A 25,276-nucleotide genomic window follows, 5' to 3' on the forward strand; every position below is an offset into this window, starting at 1 on the left:
TGGTATTTGACCACAGGTCCAGATAGGATGTGGATTTACAGGTGTGACCTTCCTGATAGGAAATCCTTGAAGACACTGACTCTTGATACCCCATTTAGAGTGCAAAGTCCAACCTGACAGGGATGCTTGAAAAATGTCAAGTACAGGCCTGGAACCATGGAGCCAAGTGCAGGGTTTCCTCTGGAGTAGCATGACAATACTACAAACTAATTATTACAATATAATTGACAAATTATCAGTGATGAGGAACAGACTTAACACAAAAATCCTCCAGGGCTCAAGCTTCTTGCTAACTACCAGATAGTAGTCACTTCTCTGGAAATGAAAATAAACATTCCATGTTCAGATAAACTATCCTACTCCCACAGGGAAAATCTTTAAAGAATGTAAATCTGTGTTTAAAAGATTATCTCCCATGGTAATTAAACAGATTTTCAAGCTGAGATTTCTCCAGAAAAGCAAATAATTGGCGTGTCATGGCTTGTTAGGGTAGAATCCATGGTGCCCTGTTGGGTTTTCTCAAATCTGGGAATGAAGCCATCTGGGTTCCATTCATCAGAATGTGGGCACAGGAAAGGGTATGAACTAGGTTAGGGGGAAGGAACACACTTCCATAGAGAATAACACACTTCAACAGGAAACCAAACAACAGTTTCCTCTTTTGTGTGTGCCAGTATCCATTCATGTGTTTTTTATTTCAAGATCTCAAAACCCCAGACTCAGTAACTCAACTACAACCACAGAGCACCTGGGTGAGAAAGAAGCTGGAGGATACCAAGTGTTCACTCCAGGGGGGAAGTAGAGCAATGTAGTTCCTCAGCTAGGAGCAAAACTGAACTCTTCAGTGGCACAAGAGCAAAGTCATCATGAGGTGTCATGCTAACTCCAACATCAGGAGAGGACACAGGGTGGCAGGACTTCCCAAGAGAGGCCATCAGCCCTCCTGTGCTCACAGCACTGCCTGGGCCTACAGCCAGGGAGAGAAAAGCTGCCAACTAGGCATGAATGGGAAAACTCAGGAAGTACAGAAATGTAGCACTGAGATGACTTTTTCTTGTACACTTGACTGAAGAGAACTGGGTTAGGACTTTCTTTTCCCAGAGTGGAAGTCCAAGGTTTTCATCAAGAGGGCATTTTAGTGCTAACTAAACAAGAGCTTCTGGAAAACAAGGACAGCTTATTTCCTTCTCTGTAAACCCAGGTCGTGAGCAGGACCACATGCCGGATGAGCAGTTATCATTTCTCCCAATCACAGAGCTTGGGAAACGCTTATAAGGAAGAATCTTTCTTAATCGTGCCCTAAATTTATAAGAAGTTAGGACTAAATGTATTTAGGAGCAGAAAAGACTAAGGATTTATTTTAAAAGAACAGTGTCCAGACAAAAGTTTCCTTGGAAAGAGAAGCAATGCGATATTGGACCTGGAGTGTCCAAAGAAGCAGCCTGCAGCACTGGCTGTCCCACACCTGGGTGAGCAGCCGAGAGCAGGTCGTGTTCCCTGCTGCAGCCTCCCCTACCCTTGTCACAAATGGGAGGGTTGGACGATGTGTTCTAGAAGCTCTGAAGTTTATCAAGAATATCAGAGCCAAGCACCCTCACCCTCTGCACCAGGCAAGTTAGAACGAGTTGAGAGGGTTGCTCAGGCCAAGGCAGTACCTGTGCAGCTTTGGGAATGAGGGTGCAGGGCACTGGTGCTCCTGGGGCTGGCTGGGGAGGGGACAGCATCTGCATTAGGAACCTGCTCCTGTCCTGGCTGCTATCCACAGGCAAGTACATCCTCAGGCACCTGTCAAGGGCTTAGAGCACTGTGTCTAAAGAGCCTTTTCTATGCTTCTTCCTGCTGTTTTCCCTCATCATCGCTGTCCTTATTATTGTTGTTGTTCTATTTCATCCTTTTAACTCTCTAACTGTGGAATAAGGAAGATAAGAATTGTCACATTTTATAGATGGAAATTTAAGATAAAATGATTCATTCAAAGTCAGACTTTGGCTTAGAAACAGAGTCACCTTGCTTGAGTCGCAGCTTCTTTGTCCTGCACAATACTTCTGAAGAAGATCTAAATACGTGTGTCCTCCCTCTCCCACACTCTCCTTAGAAGAGAGGATCACTTGCTCAGGTTCACAGTGTACCCTCCAAACTTTCCAGTTGACCTGTGTGAGGATGGACTGTAGTTGGGACCACCCCTAAAATGAAATCTGGTTTCTGCCCTGTAGCCTGGGAGGACCCCCATCCAGCTCCTGGCAATGGCTTCTGTCCTCTTCTTGAACAGCTAGGGACACTGTTAGATAAAACTCTTGTATTTTTTTAAAATATAACTTTATTTTTTACTTTTTATGTGGTTCTGAGGATCAAACCCAGTGCCTCACATGTGCTAGGCAAGTACTCTACCACTGAGCCACAACCCCAGCCCGAATCTCTTGTCTTTGTGGCTTGCATGAGCAATAGAGTTGCCACAGGGTGGGCGCCAGGACAACCAACATCCAGGGTGATTGTGCTGGACCCCTGATTCCCACTAGTCTCTGTTGGGCCCATTGTGACATGTGGTTACAGTATCCCTGACCTTGCTGGCTGCTGACACTGCAGGCTGCAATTCTTCAACTGAGTCTCAGCTTTCACACTCTTGCCAAGTGCTCTGCTGCCACTCTGCTGGGAGTGACTCTTCTAAAGGCAGCATTTATTTCCAGCTACTGTAAACACTTGATTTTGCTTTGGGTTTTGATTTCACCTCTTCAGTTGGTTGGATTCATCCCATGATCATGATAAAGGAGATCATGTGTATCTCACAGTTTGTTTACCCAAATAAAATCAAGAGATTATTTCTTTCCAGTTCAAGGGTTTTCCTGCTCTAGGCAAAAATAAGTGGACAGAATTTCTGTTTTGAAATGTATCAAGAGATTAGCGTGGCACAACTCAAAATTCCTCTTGTGACTTCTGAGTGGGGATTATAAATCCCAGGCCATGCGACCTGCATTATCCAGATCCAGAACTTTAAAAAAGTGAAAAAGGGCTGGGGAATATAGCTCAGTGGTGGAGCACCCTGGGTTCAACCTTGAGTAACACACACACACACACACACACACACACACACACACAGAGTAGTTTTCAAATATATACAATAGTAGAGAGAGGATGAAATGAGTTTGCATCTCCCAGCTTTGAAAGTGCAGAATTCACAACCTGTCCTACTTCATCTCCCTGGATAACTCTGAAACAAATTCAGATAGATTTCACCTGCACATATTTCATTATGTTTTTTTGTTTTCATTTTGGTGGTACAGGGGTTTAAGTCCAGGACCTTGGCCATGTGAGGCATGCCCTCTGCCACTGAGCTATATCCCCAATCCTCATTATATATTTCTAAAACACAAGGAGTTTAAACAAAACTAGAATACCATTATCACCTTTAAAAAGTTAATACCTTAATGTTATCAAATTTAGTTAGCATTTGGATTTTTTCAAATGTTATAACTATTTAATAGTTGGTTTGCAAAATTCAGGATTCAATAAGGTCCACAAACTGCAAGCAGTCACTGTGTTAGAGCTCAGATTACAGTTTGATGGTGCAATGCTTCAGCAGAGTCCTGGACCCCACTCCTACAATGCTCAAACGCTTGCAGCCAGGCTGATTTGCCCTCAGTTGGTCATGGAGCCCCAGGTTTCAATCACCCTTGCCACATCATGCTGCTTCCTGCAAGGGACCCAGCCTCAACCTTTATTGTGACACCACCAGGCTCTCTCCTGTTACAACCAGATTAGTCTTGCAATAGTCCTGCTTTGGTGGCATCACCCACCCACACACTTCCTTTCTCCCCAGCATGTCCTGCCTTTCTCCCAACAGGACAAAGCAGAACACCCCAGTTGTTTTTCATGACCTCAAAATGCCCCAAACTGTCAATGTTTTCAAGGACTCTTACACCCCTCCCCAGCTGGTGTTGCCGACCTCACTCAGGATAGGCTATGACCATCAACCTTCCCCAAGATTCTTATGTTTAAAATCTGCATGAAATGCCTTCCTTCCTCTGCACATTTCCAAAGCTCGTCCATTTTTTACAGTCCGGCTCAAGTCCTGCTGAAGGGCCTCCAGGGCCCTCTCCTCCCTGGCTGAACCTCTTGACCTACACATGGTTCATATAGTCACACAGTGACTCATCATTAGTCTGATTCGCCTGTGACTACTATCTCCAGACCAGCACATAAGCCTGTTCCAGACTAAGCTCTGTCTACACATTTTGAAGAGCTTTTTGTCACCTTCTCTCCCCATATCTAAATACATGGTGTACTTAGTAAACACTTAAGGAATCCACTTGGAAGTTTTCCTAAGCTCATTTTAAAATTTAGCCGTAAAAGGAAGAGGGGGGTGTGGGGGGGGTGGTTATGGGGAAAGTTTTGCTTTGTTTTTAGTAGAGGGACCTGAGCATAATTCTATGCAGATGGCAAAAAAAGACAAGAGAAGGAATGCTGACTATAGGAAAATGAGGAACCCATCAATGAAGTGCAGCTCTGAGAAGACAGAGTCAAGAGAGGTATTAAAGGTGACAATAAATATGTGCTGAATGCTGCATACCAGAACCCTCAGGCTGCCTGGGAATGAAATCCATATAGTGAAAAACCCAATCAATCACCTGTGGGGACTCAGAGACAAGGACCAGCTAATGGAAGACAAGCAGTCTCCCGTTCTCACATTCTAAGATGTCTGCAGTGAGAGTATAACAATGGAACTAAAAAAGGTGGTGTGTTTCAAAAAATGCATTCCAACTTGGTCATTTTCTTAACATACCTTGTATTTTGTTTTAAAATCTAATCACAGAGGGTTGGGGTTGTAGCTCAATGGCAAAGCACTTGCCTAGCTTGTGTGAGGCACTGGGTTTGATTCTCAGCACAGCATATAAATAAATAAAATAAAGGTCCATCAATAACTAAAGAGAAGCTTTTTTTTTTAAGTTTAATCAGAAAATTTCAAAGCATGTACAAAAGTCCAGGGTGTAGTACAATGGTCCCATGTGCCCATCTTTTCATGACTAGTCTAGTTTCAGGTATGTCCCTACTCCATCTATTTCCCCTCCCCCAGATTATTTAGAAGAAAATCTACTGATGCTTACATATCACTAAAGATGAAAGGTCTTTAAAAACCATAAGATTATTTTCATATCTAAAAAAAGTTAATTCCTCAATGTCATCTGATAGCCAGTGTTCAAATTTCCCTGATTGTCTCACAAGTATATTTTAACAGTTTGCTTGAATCAATATCTAAATAAGGTTCATGTTTGATGACTGGTTGATATGTCTTTCAAGTTTCTTTCTATACAAAGTTTCCTGTTTCATTTCTCTCTAATGTAAGTGTATTTATTCTGTACATATGCACAGAGAGATTTGAAAATGTCACAGGTGCTTCTCATCATGGGTACAGCTGTCTGGGTACTGACACCCCACTAACTGCTCTCCTCTCCCTCCCTCGCTGCCTCTCCCCATCCACCTTCTCAGCACTCATTTTGTCAAATGTAAGAGGCATTTAGACCCAGGGAACAGTCTGGATATGTAAATTGAATGTGGCCTTGAACTATTCCTTGTGGACTTTCAATACCTGTCTACTTAAGCAAGTGCCTCCCCTTTCACTCCTGGTCTGGTTTCTCCCTGTTTGCACCACGCATCTTACAAGAACTGCCCGTGCTCACTTCTGCACCACCTCCGACTCAGATCTCACCCTACACCATGACCACTTCCCACTGAATCCAAATTGACTCTTCTACCCCATTTCCCTTGCAGCCTTGACCTAGTACCCTATCTACCTCCAAGCCTATTGTTTCCTCTTCTTTTAAAAAAAAATTTTATTAATGCATTATACTTATACATAGTAGTAGGGTTCGTTGTGGCATCTTCATAAATGCATATAACATAATTTGCTCCATTTAATTTCCCCAGGACCTCCCCTTTCCCTCCCCTCCCCCCCTCCCCTGATCCCCTTCCTCTACTCTTCTGATCTTTCTGTTTATTTTTTTAAGTGGCATATTTTAATTTCTGAACAAAACCTCTCCTCTCCTTTGGGGACACTGCTTTGTCTGAGTTGTTCTCCCATTTCTCCTTCTTCTTTCTTCTCATTTCTGGGGCTACCTGTCTTTTAATGTTGGGGCAGTGGTTTTGTCCCAGAGTTTTATCCTTGGCCCTTCCATCTTCTCACACATTCACTCCCTGGGGATGATAATATTCCCTCCTATACCTCCAATACCGTCTCTAGCCCTGCTGAGGACCTCTTTCTTGCCTTCTGGACTCTCCATTGGGGTAATCCTGAAATCAGACATGGCTGATAGAGGAATCAGATAGGGAAACATAAATAATCTTTTAAATATCTTTTAAATAAATTAAAATAATCTTTTAAAAATAACTTAACTCACCATTTTCCTCCCCCACCTTCCCTTGAAAACTTCCTCCACTTCCTTCCAAGTGCTCTATCTCAGCTGGTGAGACCAGGCACCACCGAAAAGACCTGGGAATCATAGTCCACTATTTTCTTTTTCATCCCCCACTTCCAGGTCCTGAGACCTAACAAATTTATCCTTTTAGGTTGTCTTTTTAAAACTTTTTTATTTTGAAAAAATGTAAATGTATGGAAAATTTATCAGAATAGCACAATGAATTTCCATGCACTCTTCATCTAAGATTACCAATTAACATAACACTTTGCCATATTTGCAGGTACACCTGTCGCCCCTCCCCCTGTCTCTGTTTTTGTTATTTCTAAATGATTTGAGAGAGCTACAAATAAGATGCCCTGTCATACTTAAATACTTTAACATACATCTCCTGAGAAAAAGGACATTTTCTTATATAACTACAATATAATTATCAGTCAGGAAATTTAATAATATTATACTATATAATCAATAATATTATAATATATAATCAATATTCAAATTTCTATACTCAGTCTCAAAAGATCTTATCACAGATAATCTATTATTTATAAAGTGGAAAATGGTAACATTTGATGGTAGAACCCAGCAGACATTTTAACGGTATAAACAAGGCTATGGCCAATAATGGGACAACTGTGTGCCATTGTGGGACAATTGTGTGCCTCCATCATGAAAGATATATTTCTTATTACTTCTGTGGTATTCATGTCAATGCATTCCACCTGCTTTTCCTAAGAAACCCAAAACTGAGGGACCTTCTACAAGATCTAAGCACTATCTGCTACAAAGTCTACATCCTTTGCAATGTCAAGGGCATTAAAGGTCAAAAGAAACACCACAGATAAATGCAATAGGTTATCTGGATTTGAGTCCTGTATCAGAGAAACATGCTCTCAAGGACAATGTGAATTTTTGCTTTAAATGTGGCCACCCTTTCTCCCCACAGGCACAGCCCCTGTTCAATCCCACAGCTGTCTGTCTGTGCCCCTCCTTAGCCCATGGCTTCAGGCTCCCCTCCAGTCCTCCACTCTCCACACCAATGCACACCTGATCCTGGCATTACTTTACTGACAGTTCTTGAGAAGCTCCTCAAGCTTTCAGGATAATTCCCAAGCTCTATTGTGCAGGTCACAAGACCCTCACGACCCTACCCACTTCTGCAGGATTTTCCCCACTACCATCTGTCAAAAACTGTAGATGGTCAAAGATTTTATCCTACTTGCAACCTAATGAGTGAGTCTGCCACAGTTCCATGGACACTGGAAGATGACATGGGACTCCTGGGTCAGAGACAAAAGAGAGTTAAATATTCACAAGAGTAAGATTTGCCAGTTTCCCAAGGCCCAGTTCCCCAAAATGATATAATGAGGGCCAGGTGATGCCTGTATATTCCAACCACTCAACATGATGGCAGAGGAACTGGAAGCTTAGGAAACCTCAGTTTTTTAAAGGGGAAGTCTAGCAAACCCATCCAACATCGGTCCTCCAGGGAGACACCATCTTTATCATGCAGGCAATAACCAAATCAGCTCTCTGCCTTGGAGAGAGATCTTATCTCTATCTTTCAAGGTTGTTTGCTATGAAAAAGAAATCTTTGAAAAGAGTCTGGAACAAAAGCAGTCAGCACCTCTGCTCATGGATGTACTGAAGAAACAGGAAAGATCCATGGAAAACCATCCCGACACCAGCCTGCAAATACTAGACTGCTGCCCTCCTGGGCCTCTCCCTGTGCTCTGTGTTCTTTCTCACCTGCTTCTTAAGGCCTCTATTGCTGGCATCCTCATCCCTATAACATACCACTCCCACACATAAACATACATTCTCCTTGCCCTACCAACTCCTCTGTCTTAAAAGAATTAGCTCTTCAGGTAGGACTTTGCTGACAGACACTTTTACCCCCAAATTGAAGTCATCCATCCCCTCTGTGTTCCACAGCACCAGTGAACATTATCATAGCACTTAATCTGCACCATCAAAATACCTGTGTATGTGTCTGCTTCCCCCTCAGCTGTCAGCCTGCTGAAGGCAAGGCTTTGACTCTGAACCCCCATGTCCAGCCCACAAAAGAGAATCACTGAGAACAGGCAGAAAGAAAAGTGAATCAGCTATCATTTTAAACCCACCAACAGTTTCTTCTAGTCATCTGAGGTGGAGTTGGATGGGAAAATGATGAAGCTGGGAAGCTGGCATGGGCAAGGGCAGGGCCGGGGGCTCATAAGCACATTCTACATCTTGGTGAGGGACCCTCTCTGTGTGGTGGTAGGGAGCGCTTCAAAACCCCTTTTTAGTTAAATGGATTCAAGGCAGGCAGCTACCCAGAATTTCTGGGGACATGTAGCTCCAATTGTGGATTTTCAAATCTTGGCACTGCAGGCCCAGATGCCCAGCATCCTGTTTAGTGATCCAGTGATAAAATTGGGTATGTCTTTATCAGGTCTGTGCCCTCACAAAGAATACTTTTTTAAAATATGAATTTTGACTATGCTAGACCAGATTGTTGTTGCCTCCCCTGTGATATTATTTTAACTAAGTCAAATGGTTTTCAACTGGGGGCAATTTTGCCCCTTAGGGCTCATTTGGCAATATCTGGAGACAGTTTTGGCTACTGCAACTGGGAGATGCTGTTAGCATACAGTGGGTAGAGGCCAGGGATACTGCAAAACATCCTATGATGCACAGGAAAGCCCCCACAACCAAGAAACATCCTCAAATGTCCATGGTGTAGCAGCTCAGAAATTCCAGGCTTATTTTATTATATTGTGGTTGCCCCACCTGGCTCATGTGGAAGAAGGGACCAGACATCACTTTCCAAGGAGGTTTTCTTGAAGGAATTGGATATTCTTACAGTCAATCAACTTTGGCAGAAAAGAAGAGTGGGACTCTGACTATAGGAACAGAGAACAAATATAGTCCACAATAATAAGGCTGATGCCTAAAACAGGATGGCACCATCTCATGCCATCTGAGGAGGCAGGATATGATCATCACCCTGGGGAAGAACTGATTACAGATATATCTGGTTTGCATTTTGAGGTTGTAGTTGCCTTGTATCAATCAAATTTTGTTAAATTCCGAGGCCTAGTGAATTTGGGATATTTTTTCTTTAAAGCTGCCATTTAGTGAGCACTTAGTGTATGCTGGGCATATTTCTTTATCAGGGTTGGCTAACTTTTCCTGTAAAAGGCCAGAATGTGGGCTGGGATTGTAGCTCAGCAGTAGAGTGCTTGCCTAGCATGCCTGAGGCACTGGGTTCGATTCTCAGCACCATATATAAATGAATAAATAAAAATAAAGCACCATCAACAACTAAAAATTTTTTAAAGACCAGAATGTAAGCATTTGAGTCTTTGCAAGCTATCTAGTCTCTGTCCCTGTTTAATTCTAGCTATTGTGGCACAAAAGCAGCCACAGAGAAGATGTAAACAAATGAGTGTAGCTGTGGGCCAATGCAATTTTATTTACAAGAACAGTGGTAGGCTGGACTTGGCCCATGGACCACAGTTATTATAGTTATTTTTATGCATAATAACCCTATGATATAGGTACTATGCACTTATTTAATAGATGATGTAACTGAGCCAAAAAGAGATTGAATGTCATGCCCAAAGTCATACTGCTCATGAGAGTTCTCAGTCTCCACTGTAGCAACTTTCAACACACTTTGGAGTGTCCACAGCCTGGACAGTGGTAGGAGTTATGAAGTGGTGAGAGGCACCAACAGATAAGACCTGGGTGAGTGTCTAGAGCTGGAAGAAGAAGCGGCAATGGAGGGATTTGTGATTTTATAAAAACATTCCATAAACAGTCCCTGGGGAGTCTGCAAATAAGGAAAAGAGGGGATCTGATCAAAGAAATAAACTTTCTGCAGTTCTCAGGTTGGAGTTTGAACTACAGTGAATGTGGACTGGCCTGTGAACATTAACCTGATGTCAACCAAAGCCTCAATTAAGAGCTTCCACATGCCAGGCACAGTGCACACGCCTGTAATCCCAGCTACTTGGGAGGCTAAGGCAGGAGGATCACAAGTTCAAGGCTAACCAGGGCGGTTTAGTGAGACCCAGTTTCAAAATAAAAATTTACAAGGGCTGGAGATATAGCTCAGTGGTAAGTGGTAAAGTGCTTGCCTGACATACACAAGTCCCTGACGGAGAAAGGAAAAAAAGTCCATTTTGATAATTAACCTGTAGCCCTATCACTGTTTTTTAAAGCTACTCTGGGGTTTTGAAAAAACTAGCTTCTTGGTGATTCTTTTCATACTGAAGACCTTCATCCAGGCTAATTCTAAGTGTCTTTTCCAGAAAGATGTGAAGGGAAATAGGAAGGTCAAGGGCCTTGGAATCATACAGCCAAGCTGCCACTCACAGCTCTACCACCTGCTAGCTATGTGACCTTGGGCACATTTCTTTGGTTCTCAGAACTTCACTTACAAAGTAGAGGCAACAACCGTCATCACCTAGGGCAGCTGCGCAGAATCAATGTCAAAGTATAAGAATAATGTGTAGGTAAAGCAGACTCTCATAACGCCAGTTCCCAGGCCTTTCTGAGCTGAACTGTCTTGATTCACCCTTTTCTTTCTTTCCTTTTTTCTTTAGAGGCTGGTTTCCAACCTTTTAGAGTACATTGTCCCTTTTACTTCACCAAAAATAAATCTAGGGTTCCCTGTGAGTCTCCTCTTACTTCTGATAAGATATGCATGGTGATGTGGCATTTCGTTTCAGACTGGTTTCTCTGAAATCCTACCAACTGAGATCAAGTGTCACCTTCTCCCTGGTTCCTTCTCTGAGTCCAGAGCCAAAAATTAATAGAGAAATAAACCATTCTTTCCTCTTTCATCAACAAATGTTTCTCAAGTACCTCCCTTAGGCTGGTGCAGCCCCTGTGGGGAGGGGATCACCTCACATGCTGGGCAGTTACACCCTCCTTCTGGATAACTCTTCTTAGGGAACAAGTGGCTCCTTGCTAGCCTCTTGGGCCCCTCAGAATCCCTAAAACTGCTGTGTATGTAGCAAAACAAAACATGCTATTGAGGGGAGAAAATTCTCCAGCGATAATCTGACAAATTCATTAAGCACTTGGTTATTGACCCAATAAGTGCTGTGCTTCATGGGGCAGTTATGTGAGAGGATGGTATTCAGTTCACGCAGTTCTCAATTCCTCTTTCCAAGACATAACAAGATTTCTGACTGGTCAGCTCTTCACAATTAGACATGGGGGTCTTCCCTACCTTAACCTTGCTGACAGACAAGTTGCAGTGAAAGGTTTAAGGGTGGGAGACTCTCGGAGACCTGCCAACAGGAAGCTCAGAAGAGTCTTTTGCTGAGTACAGCTCCAAGCAGTAAGACCTAAACACATACATGTAACCCAGAAAACAGCTGAGAGGCTCACTTGGAGTTAAAGAGATGGGGTGCCAGTGTGTGAGGGGGAGACATAGCTAAGAATGTAGATCTGAGGGGCCCGAGGGGCTAGCAAGAAGCCACTTGTACCTTAATGTAGATCCCATGTGAATGGGGAGGTGGGCATGCAAGCCCTTTTCTCCCGTCAGCCTCTGCGGCCCCACTCTGGCCTCACTCAGTCACACAGTACAGAATTTGCTCACCACATCACTACTCCTGGCCCTACAGGCCAGCCCCTATCACTTTGATCCACATTCCTGGCATGTCTCTTTACCCTTCCTTCTAAAATTACACATGTCCCCCACCTGTGCTCACCCATGCCAACCCTTCATCCTGCAGTTTGTCCATTGCTAATGCGCCATAAAGGGCATGATTCAGGATTGTTCCAAGAGGAATCCTGCCATCTCTCCCAGTTGAGATGGGATGCTAGAGACAATAACAATGCCTGGATTCCACTGTTTTGTTTTGTTTTTTTTTCCACCAGCAGCTACACTGATTTTTGATCCATATTTCCCATGAGTGTGTCACAATGAGCTGTATCAGATGTTTGTTTATGTCAATAGGTATTAAGTCTATTGTGTTTTCTTTAACCACCAAGCCCTTTATCCTGATGAGGGGAAGAAAAGCAAGTTAATTTGTCTCTGACAAATCTACATAGTTTACTTTTTTAAAATCCTGTATTTCCTCAGCGGCATGATGTATTGTGTAGGGGACACAATGCCTGGCATAAAATAAACATTGCCACATGCCTGGGGAAGTGCATCAGGTGGCATCAGGAGACGGAGCTCTAGCTCTGCCCTTTGTGTTCTGTTTGGGCCACTGCAACTCTGAGTTTTCCTGGCCTCATCTCTAAATGGGGCAGGACTTGGCTGACTACATTGGCATCTCCAGCCCCAGTCAGGGCCCTTCTAGGCCTCTTTGAATTCTTTGGGAAGCCCAGATGAAAATGGGCACTCACCCACAAGTAGGCTGCACGAGCCAATGATGGTGTTAGCTGTCTACATTTCAGGCTAAATGATACCAATACATCAGGATACCTATTGCCCTTCCCATTGGTTCAGAACCACCATCCCCCTTCCCCTGTGTCCCTCTGGGTTTCCTTCCTCCAATGGTTCACACTCAACCCCTTCTCCACCCTGCAGCCAGGATAATCCTTCTAAAATGCTTTGCCATCATGTCAGTTTTCTACTTAGAATGTTCCAGCAGTTCCCTATTGCCTCCCCGGCTGGCTCAGGAGCTCCTCATGCACCAGCTCTCACCCATTTCCCCAGCCCCTTCCTTCCTCATTGAGGGAATCCCCAGCACGTACCAGCCTCCTGGCTGATCATTGCCCTAGTTGTCCATTTGTCCCAAATGCCTTTCTATTCCCTGCACTTTGCCTGGATAGCTCTGACATGTCCTTCAGAACTCAGCTTGGAATCACTTCCTCCAGAAACTCCTCTAGTCCTTCTCTAAAACACTAGTGAGGTCTCTCTCCTCTGTATTGTAAAGCCCTGCTCACTTGCTGTCTCTCCAGACTCTCAGACCCATAATGAAAGGGACCGGGGCTTGTTCATCATTTCCTTAACACCATCCTATTTCTTTAACCCAACACTTGCTTTTAGTAGTCACTCAATAAATATTTGTGGAATGAATGTGAACCAATTATCTCAGGTGAACTAAAAACCTTGATTTTACATGTTTTTGATTAATAACAAATGAGAACTTTTAAATTATTTCATATATATTAATCTATTTTTTAAAAAATACAAAAATAGTCATTTACTGAAGTTGAAGCTACCAATTTGCTCCTGGTTGTGAAAGCCAAAAAGGGAACTAGTCATTCGTATGACTGACTTTGACTGCCTTACAAAATGTCTTTGTTCCACAACCTTGAGGAATACCTTTTCTCCTTTGTCTACTTCTCATACACTTCCTAGAAGATGAATGACCAAGGAAGGACCACCCTGCGAAAGTCCCTGGCCTCCTTTGCCAACATCACCATACGTGCAGTAGGTAAATCTCTCATCCTGAGGTTTTCCTGGACCTTATGTCCTGGAAGGAGGGACAGCATGTACCTCTTGCCCTGAACCTGCAGGTGTCCTTACGAGGGCTGGACAGGTCTCCTCAATTTCACCCAGAGTTCGTGCAGCAGATCTAGTCACATGCTAAGGATTGCAAAATCATTTTAAAAGTTAAGGCCAGCTAAACGAACCATTTTATTTAGCGTAATACCAGTTCTGAGTCAACCTTTATAGACACAAGGAGGTGGCAGCTAGTATTTGTTCCTTCCTGGTTGGCATAAATCAAATACTTGTCAGATAATTGGAAAGCTTGCTCCTTAAAGGGATAGTTTTGTAAGCTAAAAGAACAGCACCTAAATTACTTTGCTATAATATTTGTAATACTGACCCATTACTACCAAAAAGCAAACGTGAACTGTGAATTGACCAAGAGGTAGGAAAAGCTACAGTTCAAAATCTAGGGTTGGGGTTGTGGCTCAGTGATAGAGTGCTTGCCTGGCATGTATGAGGCACTGGGTTTGATTTTCAGCACTGCATATAAATAAATTGTTTTCAAAAAGGTCCAGGGACAACTTAAAAAATAAAAATTTAAAAAATCTAATATGATCCCCACTGTTCCTGTATGTTGCTGGACACGGTACATATCAGCCAATATTTTTACATCTTTGCCTTCATTGTTTTCATAACTTAATTAATCATTTCAGCCCCTGTGTGTTTGTAAGCATCTGCACCATGCTTCTCAGTGTTTGTGGAACAGCTACCAAATTTCATTGCTTCTAGATGTCATTGATTATAAGATCTATCCCATCTCAGAGATGCTCCCAAATAGGCATCTTAGAATTAATAAAATGGGCTCCTTGATCATGGCAGGTGCTTCCTCTCTCTTGGTCTATGGCATAGGCCTGGAAGAGCATAACTTTTGTTCCTGGGTCCACAGCACTGTCTGTACCTGGACTCTGGTGCTACCCTGTAAAAGAACACAGTAACCCACAAGTAAAGAAAGTTCTGGCTCCCTCAGAGACTATAGGCTCCTGCCAAAACAATCTCATTCCTTCTCTTCCTCCTAGAAACCAAACTTCCTAGTCCCTGCCTGAAGCCACCTTCATCACACACTTGCTCTGAATTTAGCCCCTTTGCTCTAAAGCTTTCTTTAGGCTGAGTTCACAGGAGACTTGAGGCTTCTCTCTTCCTGTGCTGGGCTGCTGAGGGCCTTGTGTGAGGCTAGGTCTAAGCAGCTCAGTGCCCTGATAGCCAGCCCAAGCTTTCTTCCCAGGCTCAAGTCTCCATTCCTGAACCTTAACCCAAGAGTCAGCCCCTGTGGCCTACACCAGGAAACAGGGGGTGCCTGCCCTCTAGGAGGCTAGTCACATGGCTGAAGCGGACATGGTCATATAGTCAGGTACCTGGACCAGGAAGGCACTAGAGAGATTAGGTCCAACTTCACCATGGTGTGAAGGACAAAGTTAGAGAGAATGTTCTGGCCTGAGACACTCTTGGGACAAGAGCTTGGAGCCCTGGTGTTTTGTTCAATTCCTTTCATTCTCTAAAAGGAAATGCCCTGTTTGTTCAGCATTATAAAAGAAGTTTCTCCTGGCTGTGAAAACTCAACAGTTCAGAAAAGTGTGAGGAAGCCAAACCTTTCTTAACATTAATAGAACTCTCCTGTGATTGGTCCTCTGGGGTTTATGAGGCCTTTCCCCACAAACTAGCCAATTTCATCTACACCATAGCTCTGTGCCGTGAAGGCAAGGAAAGTGGCGATTAGCATTGTGTTGGCCTCTTTCTGTGGGTGATCTGATTTGATCCTTGCCACAGACCTAGGGTGGTTCTCAGACTTGAGTGCACACCAGAATCACCCAGAGGGCTTGCTAAAATGATGACTGGGCCACCCGCAAAGTTTCTGATTAGTAGGTAGACCTAGGATGGGGCTGAGAATTTGCATTTTAACAGCCACACATGGAGACCCAGGTGAAACTGAAGCTGCTAGTCCAGGGACCACACTTTAAGAATCATTTACAACCCCAATTGTAGCTGAGGAACTGAGCTCAGTGAAATCAAAGCTCAGACCAGCCTAGCAGATAGTCCCATAGTGGTCTGACTGCTTTGGGGGTCTCTACACCTCCCACTTCTTCTCCCTGGTTTCCTGCCTGCCCCCCCCCCATGTCACCACATATGTCTTAAGGAACAAGTGCTAGTTCCTATCTCTTTTCCTTACCTGGCAAGGCTAACTGTGAACACTAACAGGCAGGCATTTCAGCAGCTATAGGCCAAGATCCTCCAGAACACACATACACCCCAACTCAGGAAAGATGAGAAATAATTACAAATGGGTAGGCCAGATCCAAAGAGATCCTGGGTATCACAACTTCAATTAGAAGTAACTGGAACTATAGCCCATATTTAATAGATGATAGGAGGTCACATTACAACTCTCAAGGGAAATCCTCAAGACACAGAAATAAGGATTCAGTTCCCTAGTATGAAACACAAGTCTGACCCTTTCCAGGTCTCCAAAGAGTGCTATGGGTCTCTCATTCATCTCCTGGATGGCAGCTGGGAGCAGGGGAGAAGGCTGCGGGTGTGTTTTGAGTTGGCTGATATTCACCTTTGAGAAAGAGAAAAGCCCTCCTTAATTAAACCATCCTTTAATCTCCTGTGCTCCCTAACTGCCATTTTCAGTTTTCCCTTTGGCCCTAAGGCCTTCTCATTATACTGCAATTCGAAGGTGAAGTCACAGAGTGCGTTGATCCCTACAAAGGACAGGAGGCAGAGTTTACCTCCCAGCCTCCTTCATGTGTTTAATCTAGTTTTTAGTGTTTGGGAAAGGGTCAGAAAGGGTGTCCAGAGGCACAGGGCAAGTTCACTGGGAGCAACTTATTCCACAGGATGGAGAACAAAAGGTGAGTGGAGGTGAGGGCTGCAGGACCTGAGGGAGGTGAGCAGGAGGCTTGCCCCCATTAAGTTTGATAGGGAACAGACAGGTGGGAGCAGTGAGAACATGTTAAGGAAATAATTCTATAAACAAGACCCACTGTGTGACCCCCACATGCTTTCTCTTTTAAAAAACAATTTACCTGCAGCCCTTCCTGGCTTAAGTTGACAGGATATGTCACATTCCTCAGCAAACTACCTGTTATCTGCAGGAGAAATGCAGGCCCAAAATGCTGATAACAAGAACGCCAAGTTACCCTCAAGGAGGACATTTTTTGTGAACCTTACCCAAACCAGATTCCTGAACTCAAGAAGATAAAGATAATTCTCTTTAACCATGAAATCTATAAGAACAGGTTCCAGTCAGGATGGGCCAAAGGGACTATGGGTATCATGACCATTGGGGACTGGAAAGTCTGATTTCATCCTGCTGTCAATCAAAAGTCAATGGATTAAAAAAAAATGTGGCATATATACACAATGGAATTTTACTTAGCAATAAAAGAGAATAAAATCATGGCATTTGCAGGTAAATGGATGGCGTTGGATAAGATAAAGCTAAGTGAAGTTAGCCAATCTCAAAAATCCAAATGTTTTCTCTAATATAAGGAGGCTGACTCATAGTGGGGTATGGAGAGGGAACATGGGAGGAATAGATGAATTCTAGATAGAAAAGAGGGGAAGGAGGGAAAGGGAGGAGGCAGGGGATTAGCAAGGATGGTGGAATGTGATGGACATCATTATCCAAAGTACATGTATAAAGTCACGAATTGGGTGTCAACCTACTTTATATACAAACAGAGATATGAAAAATTATGCTATATATGTGTAATAAGAATTTTAATGCAAAAAAACCAAAGTACATGTATAAAGACATGAATTAGTGTCTTTATATACAAAGTTATGAAAAATTGTGCTCTATATGTCTAATAAGAATTGTAATGCATTCCGCTATTGTGTATTTAAAAAAAGAAAAGGAAAGGAAAAAAAGTCAAGAAGTGGGCCTGGGCAGAAAGCTCTGGAAATGTCCCTGGAACCTTCAATAAAAATGGAAGGCAGGAGGGACAAGTCATCTCTCTCCTGAGAGGATCCATTCTTTCCCTTCAGAGTGTCCCCCGTTCCCCTTTCCAATCCCTTCTAATAAACTCATATGCATTATTCTGGTGACATGTCTAAAATCGTTCTGACATGATTGCAAGAATCGAAGTTTGAAGGGGGGCCGCAGCACTGCCTCAGTTTCTTGCAAGGCCAAAGCCCATACTGGTTGCCAAAGGAGACTTTGCAACGGAGACTCTATTGTCTAGGAGAGGAGTCAAGAAATGGATCTGGGACAGCAGTGTGAGTACATGGCATTGCCTGGGTCACACTGAGTCCTGCTAGAGCCCAGGCCAGTCCTATCACAGCCGAGAAGCTGGGCAGGAGCCCCTGTGAGCGACTGCAGCCAGCTGCCAGCCCCTTGCCCCAGCAAAGCCCCCATGTTCCCAGAGTTCTCTGCATGGGATGGAGTGGCTGGTCTCATGGATGCCCTTTGGGGTGGTGACTTAGAGAGGTGGGACTCACTCTCTATCCAGGAGAGGCCTCAGCATCCATGTTCCTCTCCCATCACCTTTAAAATTTGTCTTTTCTTACCTGCTCTATATCTATATCAGATAGTGATATTTGTTTCTTTCTGAACCAACCCACATCCAAAGAGCATTGTCACTGTCGGTTACTATCAGGAGTGAAGCGCAGTGCTCATCCTCTGCTCATGTGCTGGTTTGGGGTCATTAGCTCCAATGTAGGCTTATTTGTTTGTTTGTTACCCTGTTGTTTCAAATACTCTGGGATTTCCCCCCTCCTTGGGGAGGGCTAAAACAAACAAACAAAAACCCTATAAGGGTAAGGATGATTCTCCCAGCTAGATGGAACTTTTTAACTCTTATATTGAATTTAATATACACACAAATGAGTGCAAGGACCATAAGCCAACAGTTTGATGAATTTTCACAAACCTGACACAGCACTCATGTCAAGGACCTGAACATAAACAGCATCTCCTCGTGTCACCTTCTGGTCACCCCCACCCTCTACTAAGCACCTACTATTCTGTTTGGGAGCACAGGTTCTTTTAGCAGTTTGTCCTCAGTTCATGTGACAACATGACTTGCAGACACAGTTTGGAATAGGAGAAGCCAACAGGGCTCCGCAGGATTGACTTGGCACTGGCTTGACTGGGGAAACACAGGTTTTTGTCTTTCTTTCTCTCATGATGGAGAAAATCTCAACCCAGCAGATATTTAGATGCTGTATCAGTCACCCAGGAGGAGTTCTGGGCAGGGTTGCCCTATCTTCATTGTCAGAAGCTCCTCCTCTCTTTGGGGTGCCATCTCTGTGTCAGCCTGGTGATCTACATGCAGGGGATGGGGGTAGAATTCCCTCTCGGCACACCTCCAGAAGCCCCACCATGTGCACCAGGCAGCAGGAAGCCCGGAGGCAGGATGACTCAGCACTGTCTACGTGCATTGCACAGAAGCTGAGTTCTGTACCCGGGAAAACCAGCATGTAGCACTTGGTTGGACTTGCCCATTCAGCACAGCCCTGGCTGCTTGGAAACCCTGCCCTCCAGCACCAATGCTGGGCCCTCTGTTTACCTATGACTTGGAGCACAGGCCAGCCGCCAGCCCCAACCTGTCTGCCCCCTGAACCATCCTCCATCTTCCTCTTCCACTTGTCCCTCTGAGGGCTGACCACACCACATGCACCCATTTCACTAATGAAAACCAGATTGCTTTTGAGCTTCCCCATGCAAGTCCGGGCATCATCAGACTCTGCCCTCTGCTTCCTCAACAAAGAGCTGCTCTAATTGTACAAGGCAGAAGGGCAGAGGTCTGGCCAGGGCCAGTGGTCAGAAAGAAATGCTCTGGACCAGTTGATAGGGTTGCGTAGAGAAGCCCTCATGGAAGAACACTGTGTCACAGGTGGCAGCAAATCTTTTCCTCCCACTCCTAGACCCAGTGACTCTCTGTTCCCTATAAACATCTCATTCTGCCTGGGGGACTGTAACAGAGAGGCAGGGAGCCCTGCAAAGACTTGATTTGGATTTCTAGTAGAAGAGGTGGGGTAGAAAGATCTTGAGAACCATGTGGTCAGCGGTCCTCTAACAAAGCATTCATAAGATAAGAATTGCTTGGGGACTGCAGTTTTTGCAGTCCCCTACCCCCCTCTCTCTGGCCCATCCTGACTGAGGCTCCAAAATATGCATTTTTGGACAGCATTCCAGGTGATTCTGATGTAGGTAACCCCAAGCCACAGATGATGAACACTGATCTAGACAGACAAAGCCCACTCCCCTCCGCACCAGATTCATTCAGAGAGGAAGGTAAGGCTCACATGACTCACAGAAGATCATACTGTTTAAGGCCCAGAATTCAGGACCCATCCTTTTTTGTGTAGGTCACAAACATTCCCACCATCAGCATACAGACACAGTCCTCCAGAGGGGTCCTCAGCCCAACTCATTTGATTCTTCCTTTGTGAGGTCTCTCACCCAGCCCTTTCCTTCCCTGTTCCTGCCATTACTACAGACTGGTTGTGAAGACACAGAATAGGGCTCCTACAAAGGCCACTTTCCGATTCCCTGTCATCTGTCCCCTCTCCCCTCCCACTGAGTTACTCATCCTAAACCAGATATACAACCTGCCCTGCCCCTCCATGTATAGAACAAGGTGGGAAAAGCCTGCCCCCCCCCATGTGACCCCACCTATCTTTCTGACCTTAGAGCCCATTATTCTCCAATAAACCCTCTTTCTTCATGTGCTTCCTTCAAGTGCCACCTTGCTCTGTCTTCCCTTTGCACATTCAATGTCCTTATCACCTCGACCAACAGACCTTCCTCCACCTTCACTGAATCCTCCCCATCTTCCAAGGCCTTGGGAAAAGACCAGTTCCTCCAGGAAGCCTTCCTTAACTATTCAGCCCTCTGAGCAATCAGAGAACCGAACTATTTATTTATTAAGTTGTTATTACCTATTATATTCTGCTTTGAACTGTGAACTATAAGTAATTTCCAGTTACAGACTACAGTCTACCCCTTAATTACATACTCATTCAGCCATGTGCTTTGCACATCAAAACATTAGGGACATTAGCAATAATGGAGCTATATAGTGCCAGAGCCAGGTAGCTGGTTGGTCAGTTCAGTGACTTTTCTACACCTCCTGGACTAATGAACACCCCAAGGCTAACCTTTGAAAATCAAGGTTAGGGCTTTCCCTGGACTATGTGTCCACTGCTGTAATCAACTTCCCTGACTGTCACCACCCCACAGCCATTGCATCTCATAGCTTTAACTTTGGCAGCATAACTCTGCCTGCTTCAAATGCCTCCTGGGCCAGTGTGGTCAGTTCCACTCTCCAGAACAATATATCTTGTGTATCTTCTATGACACTGTCCCTAACAAAACATTATTATTAAGTTTCTTGTGCTTGCCAGAGGAACAAGTGCCTGGCTTCCCATTCCCACTCCAGCAATGACAACATTCACTGCAATGACAATTCAATGCAATGACATGGTCAAGCCAACCTGGAGCTGCCTATCTTGAAGGCCTGCCAGAGTGACTATATTTTATTGAACCACAGAAACTCTGGGGCATACCTGATGCTCCTCTCTCCATGTAAGACAGCATCTCTCCTCTACTGAGGACCAACCATCACCCCCTCATCCATCACTTGCTTATGAAGATAGAAACAGGAAGTTAATTCCAGATACACTGACAGCTCAAGTTCTAGGGCCTGAGCCAAACTTTCAGAAAGGAGTCCTTTATTCTTTGTTTATTGTAGGAAAAATGTCCTATGAGGAGGCAAGTTTCTCTCTTGCCCAGTGCCCTTGCAGTCTGGAGGTACCCAAAGGTTTGGTAGAAATCCCTGCAGGAATCTGGAAACCTTAACCCTGTGGCTCCCAGCTCAAGTACACAGAGCAGCCTATCTGTGTTGGGAAATGCAGTGTGTCACCCACCCTCTTGTGGAACCGTTCCTTGGGGATGCCTTCATCCCTTCTCTCAACAATACCAGCACAACTTTTCTGATCCCCTAAAAGCATGAAGTTTCTGGGTTTGCATTAAATACTACCATCTCCTTAAAATATATATATTTAAAAATCTCTACTTACCAACATAGGTCCACTTGGATCCTGCAAAGAACAAAAGGAATCAAGTAAGTACAACTGAATTGAAGGAGTTAGGGAAAACATGACAGATTTTGTTTTGAAATGGGTGAGATTGAAAAGGAGGTGGATACCCAAAACTTAAGACTTCTGAGTTTAAGTCAGAACCACAGCTTCTCAGAACAACTGTACTCACTCGCGGGCTCAGGATGGGGAATTCATGCAGGGCTCATATGTTCTTTTTCAATTTTTTTTTAAATAGTTGTAGATGGACAGCATGCCTTGATTTTATTTGTTTATTTCTACGTGGTGCTAAGGATCCAACCCAGTGTCTCATACAAGATAGACAAGTGCTCTGCCACTGAACTACAGCCCCAGCCCTCATGGGTTCCTGAATAAATGCCTCCCAGATATCTTAGAAAATCCAAAATGTAATTGTCCAAGTAGATAATACTTTCACATGGCTCAAAAACCTAAAGCAGCTAGAGGTTCCATTCATTAAAATCTCATCCCCAATCCTTGCTCCCTGTTTCCATGGGACACAGGATTGACACACATGTCTGTATTTATATCCCCCTCCCTTTCTCTCACATAAACATCAACCTTCTGGAAGCTCTGTTCTATATCTTGCTTTCCCCCAACTCAACATACCCTGGGGAAACACCAGCACACAAAGAGCAGAGCACTAATCAGAGATGGGAGACATTTCCCCTAAGAAAGCTACCATCCTTCTCTGAGTTAGTATCCCCAGAGGCAGTAAGAACGTGGAGAAGTGGTTCTGCCAGGAACATAAAGAGAGTCACCTACCACCTCCCACTCCACACCCTTTACGACACACAGGTCCTTCGTTCCTACATGAAAAATGTATTTTCAAAAAGTCATTGCAGAGCTATGCGCCTATCACCCTACCTGCCCACCTTCCTCTTCAGCTCTGGAAGAAGACTGAGCTCCAAGCTGAGATTCATCCCCATGTGTCTCAGGGGACACGTCCAATGAGGGGAAGTGCAACTTCTAGGCCCCTCTCTCCAAGCATCGTCAACTGCGATGGGAGGGCACCGCTGGAAAAGAAAGAACCTCACATCCCCTCTCTCTCTGTGTTTCTAGTAAAACTTAACTGGCATGCAATCTGGTTATTTATCACAGGGGCATTTTCTGCTGGAACCAATGGTGATTTTTAATAGTTAAAAGAGGACTTTGTTGTTCTTGTCCTATTCTATTTCTTTGCCTCCATGGGAAAACCAAACTTGTATATAACCCCCAAGTTTACTACTGGCAGTTTCACTGAAATGTTGAAAAGAGAGAAATATTATCTTGGAACCAACACAGAGAGGACACTGGACCTCTTTTTTGGAAAATTTTCCTTAACTGTTGGTTTGAGGGTCCACCATTGAAATACAATCATGGTTTTCAGAGGTAGGTAGCCAGATGATTGGTGCTTTGCCAGGCAGAGCACATGGAGGTCCAAGAGGTAAAAACCCAAGTAAGAGGGGCATTCATCCTCTTTCCAAGGGGAAATCCTGGATGTCCCCAGAAAATATCTGCTGCCTCTGAGCAACCCTGCACCGGCCAGGAGGTTGCATTGCACCTGCCCCAAAATCAACTCCCAGATTTAATACATCTTCCACTATTCCTCCCCAAAGCTTGCTAAGCTGAGGTTTCCCCCAGTACTGTAGCTCTCATTCTCAGATGAGGCACCAGCATAATACTCTGGTAAACTCCAAGACAGACATTAAAGAGGACATCAGGGACTGTAAAGCCTCTGACACAGGACTGGGGACTTGTTGAAACGCAGCAGCAATTCCTGTCCTCTGTTCTCTGAACAAGCCCTGCTTGACCCTGAGGACTCAGTGTCTCAGGTACAAATGGTAGTGTCAGGAGGGACATAGGGAGGGAAGAAGCCTCACTGTAAAATGAAGGTAAGAATGGTGAGTCAGTAGAGTCAGTAGGGTTCATCAGTGGAGATCAGGGTCCACCCTGACTCATCAGCAGCTCCAATCCAACCTTAGGAAGCCATTCTGAAAGTGCACCCGCATTCGTGGAAGTGTTTGCTTTACTGAGAAACCTTTCTCAGTAAAGGTTTCCCATCTCTAGCTTTAGGGGCAGGAATTTTAACAATATTAAACTGACCCTACAAGGTACTTTAAGTCAAGGCTTCACTGGCTTCCTGAGGGAATAGTTCCTTTCCAGAGGAAAATCATTCTCCTCCTCAAAAGTTCATCTGTTTCTTCCAGGAGACTTGGGCAGCTCAGCCAATGCCTGTTAGAACCTGCATACCCTGCTGGTGCTAGGCAGGGAGATGCCCTGGAGAGGATGCCATGAGAAAATGAAGATTTGGGCAGGGATGCATGGACCTGCCTGTTTTCTGTCCTGGGTACTAGAACCTTCCATGAGTAACCATTATCTGTCGTCCAGCAGCCAAAGACTTCCCAGCTCTCCGGAACAGGTTCAGGCAGAGCAGACTCTCCAGAATTCACTGAGATGCCCCTTAGCATCAGCAACCAAGAGTTTCAAGGTTTTCTCCAGAACCTGGAGATCATGATCCCATCCTCCCCTGGCCCCAGCTGTTTTTCTTGGACATTCCTCAGTGCCAACTGAGGGAAGCTTCAATGCTCCACAGAAAGCAGACCACACTTTGACCCTATTACTCAGCTAGCCCCTTTACCCCAACCTTGTGTTAATGCTGATGTTCTATACACCTCAGTGAATTTCACTTTGACCTTGTCTCCTGAGGCAGTCAAAAAGCCAACATAGCAAAGCAATAAATAACAGGGGGGAAAAAAAACAACTTGTGTTCTCAGAGTCTAGGGGTAGGTAGGCTGGCTAATCAGTGTGAGATGAGGTCAGGATTTCTACTGTAAACTTCCCCCACCTCAACTTGGAGAATGAGGAGGGAGGGGCCAAGGAGAAGGGGAGGAAAGAAAGAGAGAGAAAAGGAGAGGTAGAGAAAAGGAAGAGAATAAGGAGCAGCTCCCCAAAATAAGGGAAGCAATGAGCTTTCAGAAAGTAAAGGTGGCCAATGAATGGCCTTTCTCTCTTGAATCAACTTGAGACTGAAAAGAATTCTAGCAAACTTCAGTCTCAGAACAGCTTCCTTGAGAGGAAAATATATGCCAAAGTTTGCAGTTTAAAAATTAATTTCTGGACCAAGGATAGAGTTCAGTGGTAGAGTGCTTACCTAGCATTTACAAGGTCCTGGGTTCAATTCCCCAATCCCACAAAAAAATTAATTTCCACTTTTATGTAACTCCTTTCTCCTTCATTCTGTCTCTCCCACATGAAGGAAATTATATTAAGCAGATCATGCCAGCCAGAAGATTAGAAGTTACTTTAGAGCAATCCCACAGCTACTCATACCCAGCTCCTTGCCTTTCCCCATGTGCACAATGACCTCCAAGAGGAA

At 44.3% G+C, this 25,276-nt stretch overlaps 1 protein-coding gene across 1 annotated transcript in view; it reads right to left on the bottom strand.

Annotated features, from left to right (window-relative positions):
- Nucleotides 1-25,276, bottom strand: part of Ca12 (carbonic anhydrase 12) — a 45,598-nt gene that overhangs the window by 19,222 nt on the left and 1,100 nt on the right. Inside the window, exon 2 of the mRNA XM_076848619.1 lies at nucleotides 21,883-21,903. Within this exon, the coding sequence (XP_076704734.1) occupies nucleotides 21,883-21,903 (21 nt within the window). The remainder of the gene's footprint in view (nucleotides 1-21,882; nucleotides 21,904-25,276) is intronic.

This window comes from Callospermophilus lateralis, chromosome 3, assembly GCF_048772815.1.
Source record: "Callospermophilus lateralis isolate mCalLat2 chromosome 3, mCalLat2.hap1, whole genome shotgun sequence".
Classification (NCBI taxonomy): Eukaryota; Metazoa; Chordata; class Mammalia; order Rodentia; family Sciuridae; genus Callospermophilus; species Callospermophilus lateralis.